At 39.2% G+C, this 12,610-nt stretch overlaps 1 protein-coding gene across 2 annotated transcripts in view; it reads right to left on the reverse strand.

Annotated features, from left to right (window-relative positions):
• LOC149185123 (uncharacterized) overlaps positions 1-11,468 on the reverse strand; it is a 162,286-nt gene extending 150,818 nt beyond the window's left edge. For both annotated transcript variants that reach the window (XR_016257351.1, XM_089417772.1), the window contains exon 1: positions 10,319-11,468. Coding sequence is in view for 1 of the 2 variants with exons in the window: in XM_089417772.1 (XP_089273898.1) it covers positions 10,319-11,027 (709 nt within the window). In the remaining variant the exon portion in view is untranslated. The remainder of the gene's footprint in view (positions 1-10,318) is intronic.
• Between the last annotated feature and the right edge of the window lie 1,142 nt (positions 11,469-12,610).

A 12,610-nucleotide genomic window follows, 5' to 3' on the forward strand; every position in this document is an offset into this window, starting at 1 on the left:
TCTGAAAATGAAAACCCTTTGCTAACATTTATACACCGGCCTACTGTAACCCTAGCATCTGTATCATCATGAGATAGAAATGACTCCACATTATCATCCAATGACCCCTCTTCCACAAAGCGATCTATATAAGCTAGAGGATTGAATTGTGAAGCAAGGGCCCCAGATTCGTCAAATCCATACATTATCAACGTCTTAGATGAGCTGCCACTATTCTGCAATGCACCAGCCATGGACATTACATCTCTAGGGGTATGAGTAGATGGAGTCGGAGGTGCAGAACTTGGGGATGGACCAGTAGTATTTGCAGTTCCTGAGCCATTAGCTGGACCAGAAGATGACCCAAGCTGCTTTCTTTTTCTTCCATTTTGACCCTTAGATGCAGCTTGATCATTTCCATGAAAAGAGTTTGACATACTCCTCTCAACTAAAACACCAGCAACATCAAGTTTCTTTTGTTGTTGCTGTTGATGGCTAGTAACCTGGGACTACTGGTTTGACAGAGCGTGTTGTTGAAGTTGTTGTTCATTTTCTTGTCTCCCAAGACAGTCCTTATCCACCTCATCTTTATCTGGATCATCATCTTGATCTACATAATCTTCATCGGAATCATCATCTAGATCATTTTCCCTTCGACATGCTTTAACTTCTGTAAATGATTCTTGTAAACGCTAAAATGCTTCTTGAATTTTACTAAACTGTCCAACACATTAAGGGCATGAACGTAATAGCACATTGTGCGATGAACAACGTTCAAAGACCCGCATGATTATATTGTGTGCCATGGCTCTGATACCACTGAAGCATAAAAATTGATAGCTTGTTGACTTAATGTAAAAATACACAAGAGGTATTTGTAAGAATAATTTATTATATATAAAAATGTATAAGTGATCATCAAATGTTACAATGAGGACCCGCATATATACCTAAGCAGGTGTCCTTTCGTGACTAGGCATGTCTTTTAGACATGCCTTTTCACTTAAATTAATGACTCTATAACATAACCAACATTTGATTATTTAATATTTACATTTATTTTATTTATTTACTTGTTATGGATTATATTCATAACAAAGAAAGATAGTTGGTTTTCCAAAGGATCAACCAGCATCAAGCTGAAGTTAAAAAAGAGTTTGACAAGCGAGCTAGGAATAGAACTTTTCTCCCTGGGGATTGGGTCCTAAAATGGGATAAGAGAAGCGAAAAGTTGAGCAAACATGGAAAATTTGACAATCTATGGCTAGGGCCTTTCATTATCAATAAGGTGGCATGTGAAAATTCTTTTTCTTTAAAAAACTTTGAAGGAGAGGAGGTCGGTTGTGCTATTAACGGCCAATACCTCAAACATTATATCACCTATTGATTTTCATTATTTAAAAAAATAAAATAAAAATAAAATAAATATATATAGATATGCATAATAATAATAATAATAAAAACAAAATATAAATTAAAAATTTGATAACGAAATTATCGAAGATTAATGGATGATTGGTAATTTGGTACCCCAAATTAAAAGACAAATTTATATCATGAAATCCTAGAAATTCACTTCTTATTAAAAATTATTATGGAATGCAAAAACAACTCTTTTCTCATTATAAATAAATTCTTTTCAAGTGCTGAGCTAAAACATTATGATTGCCTTAGTAACTCGAGCTATTCCCAAGTCAAGGCAACCCGAATGTTATACAATTCATATGCAAAGCTATTTCAATATTCCCCATACTGTCCTGCTTCCATCTCTCAAGATAATCATTAACCTATGCATTTTTATAAGTCCTACAGGGTCTGCTCATGATTACAATTATTTTTAACTCAGGCAGTTAAACGGAATTGAAATATTCCCCCTGTTTACGAAAATGTTTCTTCACCATCTGTCTTGCTCATCTTTTAACCTACCTCCTTAGGATGGGGTATGCTGACAACCTCCGCTAGGGCTATTTACGTTCGCTCGCAGCAGAGCAAGGTCAGTGGTATCAGATAATTCCGGTGCATAATCTACCCATCCCCTTACATTTCGGTTTAACGGAGTACGTTGATGACTCCGTCGGGCTATGAACGCTCGCTGGCAGTGGAGCGACATCAGTGGCACTGGAAATTTCCAGTATAGTTCTTCCCGCCACGTCGTGAAGGAAAATTAATGAAAGCCACTACTTGAGAATACGACAGAACCGTAATTGTATGGACTAATAAGAGGCTTAGGAAAATTCTGTCAATAAGAAAGTGAATGACTCCGTCGGGGCTATGGACGCTCGCTGACAACGGAGCGACATTCGAAGATAGCTGACGTTTAAGGGTACCCTAAAGCCTTTATCCTCAATGTTTTTCATCCTAATATTTATGAAATTGCAATATGACAGTGATCCGCAGGCAATTTTTCCTTGCATTGAAACACTATAAAATCTTGTTGAGATGGTGATTCCCCCTAATTTTCCCTATTCTCTTATGAGTTTTGTATTCCATTGTATAATGCTTAATGCTAGATTTGTGAATAGCTACCGGATAACCCTCGACAGATTTCTAGTTCAATCAGCATGCATTTAAAAAAATTAATGGATTCAAGAGCAAGACTAAATACACCATATATGCTTTTCACGATATATATAAAACTAAAAGCGGAAACAGAGTTCACAGAATCTTTCTCCTCGGTTACTCATCATGAATTCGTCAATAAAAATAAGCGTAAAGTATAATTACGTAAAACTTAAAAGTAAAACATTATATTCCATAAGTTTAATATTTGAAACAAAAGCATAACCATATGTCCAGTCTGTTCAGTTCAGAAGAGGTCATTAGGCTCTACAGTTCACATAAGTAGAATTACACAAAATTCTGCAATTAAGCAAGCTTTAACGACCAAAAATTGAGCTAATTGCTCTTTTAAAACTTGTTGTCTAAAACCTGGATTATATCATTCGCCGGATTCGATGAACTAGCACGATGAGTGCTACTCGCCAGGTCGCACAGACGAATACTTTCAAATCCCTGGAAAATCCTCGGTAACATGGTCAGTTAGTCTTCAATTGACATCAGGCACTCTTCCAAGTTGGTTAGCAAGCGCAGTAATCGGTCCATTTTGGTATGTAAGTTCTCCCGGCGTCCCGAATGGCTGCTACCAGCACCAGACATGGCTCTTGTCCTTTCTCGTCGCACTCGGCTTTTCCAATCTCAGATAGTCGGGCGAATAATTACATTTACTCCGATGGTGGTGGTTTATCCTTTAATTAACTCTTGTCACCTCTGCATTAACGTCTGCCTTTAACCCATCGCATCTCAACTATCTTCCCTAGTGTTGTATCAGTACGGAGAGGTCTAGTTGAGTGATCGTTGTTGTCGTTTAGCCATGACTCCACAACCCAACCGAAGAAGGCAACTGGCCCACGTTCTTGGCTTCTCGTGAGGGAAAGCCATCCCTAGATGGAGCCAATGTTGGGGAAAAAATCCCCCCCCCCCACCCCCCCAAAAAAATTTACAAGTAATAAGATTTAATGACCTTTATAGGGTAATGTAGCGATCTCTCTAATGGAAGAGCATGATCGAGGGGCGGATATGTTGTTAGTTGCAGATCAATGGTTAATCACTGTGCACGCACTTTCAAATCACATGCTGAATAAAGTATATTAAACTCTCGATGCGTTTAAAACCTCCTACAGGTTTCCGGCTTGATCACCCTCAAAACTAATCTAATTAACTCTAAGATGCTATCGCACTCTAAGTGTGCCACATCTGGTTTCTTCCCTGAAAAAGCCTCTTCCAGTGTACTCATCCCGAGAATTCGATGAGGGCTTTTGTTCTGCAAATAAATAGTTGTGTTGCATGCTTCAGCCCACAAGTGTAATGGTAGGCCCTGATCATGCAACATCGCCCATGTTGCTCCCACAATACTTTTGTTCTTCCTTTCAGCCACCCCATTCTGCTGTGGGTTATGAGGTGTTATCAACTCCCGTCGAATGCCTTCTAATGCACATAAGTTTTTGAACTCATTCGACACATACTCTCCATTGTTATTGCTTCTGAGAGATTTAACTTTCTTGCCAGTATCTTTCTCGACAAGTGCTTTAAATTCACAAAACTTAGCAAACGTCTGATCTTTCTTCTGCATGAAGAAAATCCAACACTTACGAGAAAAATCATCAACAAATATTACATAATACATGTGCTTGGTCGTGGATGCTGTCGAGAACGGTCCACACACATCTGAGTGAACTCAATCAAGGATCGCTTGTGCTCGACTGTCTTTGTCATGAAAGGAAGCTTTGGTGTACTTCCCCAATGTACACCCTTTGCATGTGTCTCTCTGCTCTAGTGTACCCTTGGGAAGCCTTGTAGAAATTTGTTGCAAGATCTTCAAAGTGCCATGATGCAAGTGACCCAATCTCCTGTGCCACAACTCACCGATGTCTCAGCTCTGCACCTTCTCTGCTTTAGTGCTCAAAGCAACGCAGTCTTCTACCTCCAATTTGTAGAGGTTCTTCACTCGAACCCCTATCCGCTTCACCTGTCCTGTGGCTATGTGACAAAGGAACACCTTTCCCTTACTAAATATCACATCATAGCCTCTATCCTCCAACATGGCAACAGAAACCAAGTTCTTCTTCAAACCTGGAACATACATAACATCTCGCAAAGTGAGGGGAGAACCAGACTCCCTCTGAAAGGTAACTGTACCGATGCCAGTTGCACTATACCTCCCATCATCACCCATCTCAATATGCATTTAGAGATCCTTCTCCTCCAAGTTATTGAAGAGCTCTTTGTTACCGCACATATGGAATGAAGCTCCATTGTCCAGGTATCACACACTACCCATCATCGATGACACCATACAAGCGATGAGGGTAAAATCTATTTCGAACTGTGAAGCAAGAGCTTCACTTGTCGCTCCTCCTAAGGGCTTCTTACCAGCCTTCTTGTGCGGACACTTTGTGGCAAAGTGTCCCAGCTCGTGACAGTGAAAACACTTGATTTTCAACATGTCCTTCTTCTTGTCACCCTGACAAGAATCTGATTTGGAATGGGATGACTTCCCCTTCCCTTTCTTTGCCTTACCAGCTAAGGCACAATTCTCCTCATCATCATGCTTTGATGAGGATCCGTCTTTGGTGTTCTGTCGAATCTCTTCCTGTACCAAGTCGGACCACAATCGCTCCCACTCTGGTAGCTTCTCCCTCCCATTAACTGAGTCTTGGTAACTGTGCCAGCTCTTGGGAAGTCCTAGAAGTGCTAGACTCACCAGATCGTCTTTGGCAACAGTAATCCTGACACTTCCAAGCTCATCCCGACATTGGGTGAACTTGGTCAAGTACTTCGGAATTGAGTCGCCCTTCTCCATCTTGATCTTTCTGAGCTTGTCCTTCAGTGCCAGCTTCCTATGGTCACTGCTATTTTGAAACAGGTTCGTCAATGCCTTCCACATTGCAAATGGAGTTTCCTTGCCATGGAGATTCGAGACAATATGATCTTGAACTCCTTCTAGGATAATCCTTCTCGCCTTTGCCACACACTTTCTCCATTCAACCAGATCTTTAGCATCAGATGTTGGAGGCTTCAAAATATCATGATCTATGAATTCCTTCAGCCCGTTGTCTTCCAACACTGCCTCCATCCTGTCCTTCCAAGCTATGTAATTTGTATTGCCCTCCAAGGCATTCTCAAGTCTGAAACTGCAAATTCAATTTCACTTGCACAACAAACTCGTATTATCCTCTTCTATAATGTATTCAGCTCCGATATCATGTAGAAAATTTACTTGTAGATTCAACTGCTTATGTAATATGTTAGAACAAAAGACTTGAATCTACTCTACTCATCAGCAGAAACAAAAATTGATCGATGAAAACACTAAACAAAAAAAGAAGAATTTCAATCGCACATAACACAATAATTTTTTGGGGAAAGAAACTGCTCAAAACCCCGACTATCTATATTGCATTAACCAGAAGATCTAAGAAAAAAATACAATGCTTGTTCAACCCGAATAATTCCTGCACAAGTACAATCTATCTCTCTGCTTCACAAACCAGCTCAAGCCAACACTTAGCCAATTTTGCTGCCTGCCAAGCCCCTACTTCCTTACGCAATTCCTGAGAGAATTAGCCCATATTTAATTGGGAAAATCCCTCACCACAACTGCGCAATCCATCATAGGCCTTCTACTGATTGCATGCACCATCTGTACAACTCGGAAAATTATACAACTAATAGTATACTGTCTGTGAACTCTAATCTCAACTGGGTCTTCCTCTGAACTAACATGCATGAGTTATTTATGAGTGAATCTTCAGTTAACTAGTGGAGCAGTGAAGCTGCACTGAAGCTGCTCCCCACTACTAGACCTCCTACTAGTTCCTCCAACTGTTTGAACTAGTTTAACTGACTTTAACTCAATTAGACTGAATTAATTAATTACAACTCAAAAGAACTCAACCTGGACCACTAAAATTTAGGAATAACTCTACATGACTCTAGATAGACTTCCAACTCGAATTTACTAAGCCAACTAAGTCAAATTAACTTCGTTAACTATTACAAGTTGCTATGAGAATAGAATTTCTATTTAATTCCTAATTTAAGGACAAATTAAATAAGGATTTCGTGTTGCTATTTTTAATAATAGCAACCCAGATTTTGTGACAGTTGCGGTTGTATTGTTCTTTGAGGATCTCGAGAAGCTGCTCCAACCATTGTTGCCATCACGCTTCAACAGAATTTGGTGGGGCAAAGTTGATGGTGCATTTCTATTGTTAATCTACTTGCTCTAGCACATTTTTGGGTTTGTGAAGAGATTTTCTCACTTGAAATGACCAATGTCTCCTCAAATGAATGCCAAGATTTGTCATCCTCGAGCTTCCTTCTTCAGTGATAGCAATGCCTACCTAAATTCCATCATTGGTATGGTGATTTTATAAATAGCATCAAGTTGTTTATGGAGCAATCGCAACCAAGCACTAAGACTTTCAATTTTAGCGAGAATGACAACTAGTGCTTATTTTCTAAGAGTTCTATTTCTATTTGAGCTCGTCTTTTTCTCACAAGGATGATTTCCACCCTAATAGCTTTGCAAGATCACATCCAGAAGCCATGAAAGATGAAGCAACTTGCGTAGTCTTAAATTTGTTCACATACATAAACAAAGGTTGTTCTGTCTAGGATGTCATTTAGGGTGGGCGCATTCGAAACACAAATAATGTGCAGTTTGAAAGGTGATGGACAACCAATTGGTAGCTACAATTATATGTGGGCAAGATGGTGAGAACTTACAATTTTGTATGTCTTTGGAATCTTGGAAGAATGAATTAAGCCTTATTGAGCCTAGCTAACTCAATATAGGTATAGTTGGTTAGAATTCACAACTCTAACAAATGATAGGGGAGGTAAAGAGATCCAAGGCAATTATTAAATCAAGATGTCGAAGATGGAGACAATGATGCCTAGTATGTGAGTGACTGCGGAGAAAGACCATATGTTTCTTCTGATATATTAATTTGGTATCAACAACGGATATTCGTTGGATCAACAGCAAAGGTGGGAAAACAACGTAAAGGTTTATGTGTTCAATAAGGCAGACTCGTGACCATTATGTATTGTGTGTCACACGTGTTTGTGAGCAAGTCTATATGTTATGTTTTAAGTTGATGTAGTGGTCCTAGATAATGTATGTACATAGTATATCCATTTGTATGCACCTAGTACTCCATAAATGGAGTTTGTAACTGTACTTGAGTCGAATGATGATGTGTACCTCAACAAACCACCTTGTAGTGTAGGTTTGTGGTGCAAAAATCACTTGTGAGAGGGAAGTTGACAGGGGTTCCTATAGAATTTTGTTGCAAAAGGAAAGCAAGGTTGAGGTTTAACCAACAAAACTCAAAGCATGGTTGAGGGTCAGCTGACAAAAACCAAAGCATGGTTGAGGGTCAGCCAATAAAACCCAAAGAATGGTTAAGAGTCGGGTGAGAAAAACCAAAGCATGGTTAAAGATAAGTCACAAACCCAAAGTTAAGTCGCCAAGAAAACCCAAAGCACGGTTACAGATAATTCGAGAAAACACAGGACAATGTTGATGTAGGGGGGAATTACAGGTACAGGTACAAGTATGAAGAATGGTTGAATGAACCATGTACATGAAAGACATACAAGGAGACCAGTGGTTCTTGCGGTTAGGTATCCATGCATTCCAATGGATGGTTGTTCCTTTATATGGACATCAACATTTTGATAATATTTGTAAATGTGAAGTTGGACCACAGATATACTTTGCTGACTAAGGTTATGACAAGTAGTCGTTAAGGGGGAGTATTACAATATGGGACTACTTCTTGTCATGATTGTAGCAATCACATTAACATAGATAAAAAATGTTGATAGAACATAAACAATAAGCAGAAGACAAGCCAAAACAAGAGGACACAATATTTGGCAAATGTCAAGAAAAAACCCCAATGTGGGGAAACCCTTTGATCAAATCTTCTTATTATTCTTCAAAAGTTCAACAGAGAGAGAATACAATATACAAAATTTACTTGCCGAAACACTGTCAAAACTGTCCAATCAAACTGCAGTCAACAAGATGCCCTAACCAAAAAGTCAATGCTGGTCAAACCAGCAGAAAGTCTCCTCTAAATCAGCTCAGTCAAATGCAGTCAACTCAGCCTCCAAAGACGGTCCAAATCAGCCCAAAAAAGTCCTGAAAAATCTGGTCAACGCACAGTCAACTTCTGCAGTCAAAGGGCTGCAATCAATGCTGGTCAAACTGCCCAGAAAATCTCAGTTTCTGTGCCAGAATATGCGGCCTACCCAAACAGAAATTCTCCCACAAAAATCACAGTCAAATGAAGTCAAACGCTGGTCAAAGCTGGCTGCAACTCGATCAACGAAAGAACAGAATTATCCAGTCAACTCTTCGCACATGTGGAGAAGAACAGGCTGCCAGAAATTTGTACGACCCAATCAGATGAAGAGAGAGAAAGATGTGTGATGATAAGTGACCAAATGAGGAAAATGACTCCTCTATATGACACGTCTGTTGGGCTTCATGAGCCTACATTAGACTTCTGGCCGACCTTGACAATTTGTCCATAGAATAAATAAATTCATAATTCCATTTATACTTGTCATAAAGAGATGATCTTTAGATCAATCCTACACCTCTTGGAAAGAGGAATCCAATAAAAATATCATCTCCATCATATGAGTTGTTCAAGGTGGAGTTTGGTCCTAGTTGCCAATTTTAACAGAGATATTTTCTCCAACTAGTTAGCTTCTTAGAGTGGTGTGTGGTTGAAATATTCTCTCAACCAAGTGATTGTGTGTCCAAGGTAATCCGTCTATCTTGAGACAGCACTTCATGTATTTATATGTTAACATTATTTGATTAATACACAGAACTCTAATCAATTTTGTGTGTTAATAAGTGTCTACTCTCCCACCCTAACAAAGAAAAGAGCATAAGGTGTTTCGAAATGGCACTTTTCTGCTAGGTGAGAATATTTCAGATCTCAGTGACAGCACTCCAAGAAAACACCAGCAAATCCCAACTTCAGTACCCAACAGGTAATATAGAGTCCATAGAAATCAAATATGTCTATCACGCTCTCTGCCTTGTCACTAATTTTAGTTGAAGTTCGTTATAATAGTTAATCCTTATTACGATATCCTTCGTAGAGGAAGCAGCAGTATCAGTCGAAACAGGAACTTTGTAGGCATAGAAATAAATATATGGGACTTAGCTTAATAAAAATCCGGTGCAATGTTAATACAATTCTTTCTTTTCCACAAAGGAAGAGGGGAAAAAAATTAGACATTTGACAAAACTTTAGCATGTGTAATTCTTCTCAGTATCAAGTTCCTAACTTCTTCATTAATTGTTGGGAAAGAGAACAAATGTCTGACATGCACCATCTATGCGGTCTGCAATTTACCTCGCCTTCCATGTATGATATTACATTTTTCCTGATTAATGATGGCATTAAAGGGCAAGTTTCCAAAGGTAAATTTCTTCAGGAGTTAAGGAAAATGAGAAAGGCAACATATCGCTTTGCTGGGAGATGCATTATGCACTCCTTTTATAGACGTCAGCACATAATATACTCTCATGAGTTACCGGTCTCTTTTATTTTCTATTCTAATGTAACTCCCTTTTGTTTTTGACCAGAGTCCGGGTATATTCACCACCAGACCCAACATCGGTCTTTTGGTTGCCACGGTCACTGGCCTAGTTTGGTTCTGTGTACATCAATAAAACTTCAATATATAAGCAAAGAAACCATACCTATCCACGTAGGAGGTGAAAATGTTGGACTGATTTACTCACCGTCCATTTGTAATTGAGTAGCAGGGCCGCCAGCTTCACAACGAGGGATCGATAATCTCGCAGTCGTTTCATGTTCGGAACCTTCACCAGATAGTGGATTATACCTTCCCTGTGCAACATCTTCAGCTACAATCTCTAAAAAAGTCGGCCCAATGCCTTCCCATGCATCCTTTAAAAATATATTCAGAGATTTCAAAACATCTTCTTTTTTATACTTAGCGAGAAGTGTGTGCCGCAGTTTAGGATTCTCAGCCACGGCTACAAGTTCCTGTTTAAAGCCCTCGGTCCTATTGGAGACCCATCCAGCAACATCTATCTCCGCTGTGTCCTCAATACGCTCGCTCCGGAGTTTTCTCAAAGCCTCGTTATAGCTGCCCCAATCAATCTTTTCGGCTCTCAGGTGCTTTACAGTACACTCGACGGCTACGCTCCAGCACAATTCTCGGATACGGATTGCATCATTTAATTTGTTGTTTAAATATTTAAGGGATTCTAGGGTTTCAAGGGTTTGCTCAGAAATCGAGCCGTTTGAAATCTCTGACCGAATTCTCCTCAATAACATCATTTTCTTCAATGTAAGATTCTCATTTGAGAAGGGAAGGACTCTGAGCAATTCAGAGACGACCCAATCTTCGTCGCAGTGTCTGAGAACGTACTCTAAAATCCACTCTGCGCTCTTCTTGTCCTGGTGGATTTCAGAAGCGGCCATTAATTCTCTGTAAGCTCCCTGTAAAGAGCAAATTGCCCTGAAACAGCTATTTTCCACGTTTCAATCCATTAAAACTGATTAAATAAAAATAGAGAACCTAGCCTGACGAAACTCCATGATAACATCTCATGGCTCTTCCTTCAGTTTCGGCTTATACCAACCACCTCCTTTGCAAAAAAATCACATGGGAAAACAAATCACTCAGAGCAGAGAAAATGCCCACTGATTTATTTGTGAAGTGGACGACCAACCGCAATGACAAAGGCCCCCCTGCTCAGAGCCGATTCCACGAGCTTGTATTCAGCCTTACTCTTTAACAGTGCATTTCGCCGAAGAACAGCTACTGTATATGACCATAAATTTGAATCCCAAGATTCCGAGGAATTTAAACAATCGAACTTGAACGGTGGGGCTCATCTTGTCGACTAATGATGGTGATAAGTTCGAAGAACAAGGTATTGATAATATAATAAAATCAAGCATGGAGGGCAAGGTATGTATAATATAATAAAATCAAGCATGGAGGTCAGTGTTTTTGTTCTATATATTGATAAATAGGATAAATTGGAAGAGTGGTTAAATTTGCAAGGTCGAGATGGTGTTTTGTTGGGGAGTTTGTGATAAAGCTTTTTTTATATGTTGATAATATTGTATTGATTTCTAAGTCGGCCCATGGATTGCAAATGCACTAATATACCCAAAATACTAGCAAGACCAAAATAATGATTTTCTCTAATAAAAGGAAGCAGAGCCAACATACTTTCTTCTTTGAAGACAACATTCTTGAAGAAGTAAATGAGTACGAGTACCTTGGGATTGATTTCAACAACAAATTCAATTGGGAGGACTATAAAAAGAAGAGAATTTTAGGAGGGTGGAAAGCATTATATGCTCTTCAAAACAGATGTAGAGAGACATAGTTATGGGATTGGAAAATGATTAAAGTGCTTTTTGGACTCCTAGTTTGTCCAGTGATGCTATATGGGTGTGAATTGTGGGCTAGCAGCACTCCTGTCTCAAAATGGAAACAAATTGAGAAAATCCAAAAATGTTTGATCATGAGCAAGTTCAAAATAAAAAGGTCAATACCTTGTGAGATTATGTTGAGTGAAACAGGAGCAACTCCCATTAAAGCAATTGCTATGGTGCGGCTCATAAGATATCTAAAAAGAATTGAGCAAATGAGAGTAGGTAGATGGCTTAATGTTATCTTCAATGAAGGCATGAGTGAAAGAAAGAAAACATGGATGAAACAAAACTACACATGGATGCAAAAATGGAATATCTACCTCAATGCATGTCCCACAAATAGCAAGGAGCTAAAGGATTTTGTTATGGAGAAGTTTCATAAAAAGGTATGGGGAAAAGAGTTGGGTAGAAAGAAGAAATATTACATTGAGGAATTCAACCCTACGTGTGATCTACAACAAAAAGAGTTCATTGGAGCTAGCATTTCGTGGAGGGCAAAGGTTCTTATTGCTCAATTAAGGACCAACTCACATCAACTTCGGTGTGAAACAGGACAGTGGAAAAAGCCTAAAGAAGCTTGGGAAGAATGGGTGTGTACATTTTGCACGTCTGGG

The sequence above is a fragment of the Pinus tabuliformis genome, chromosome 3_2, assembly GCF_031772625.1.
Source record: "Pinus tabuliformis cultivar Carrire ecotype Pingquan chromosome 3_2, CPIR1, whole genome shotgun sequence".
Classification (NCBI taxonomy): domain Eukaryota; kingdom Viridiplantae; phylum Streptophyta; class Pinopsida; order Pinales; family Pinaceae; genus Pinus; species Pinus tabuliformis.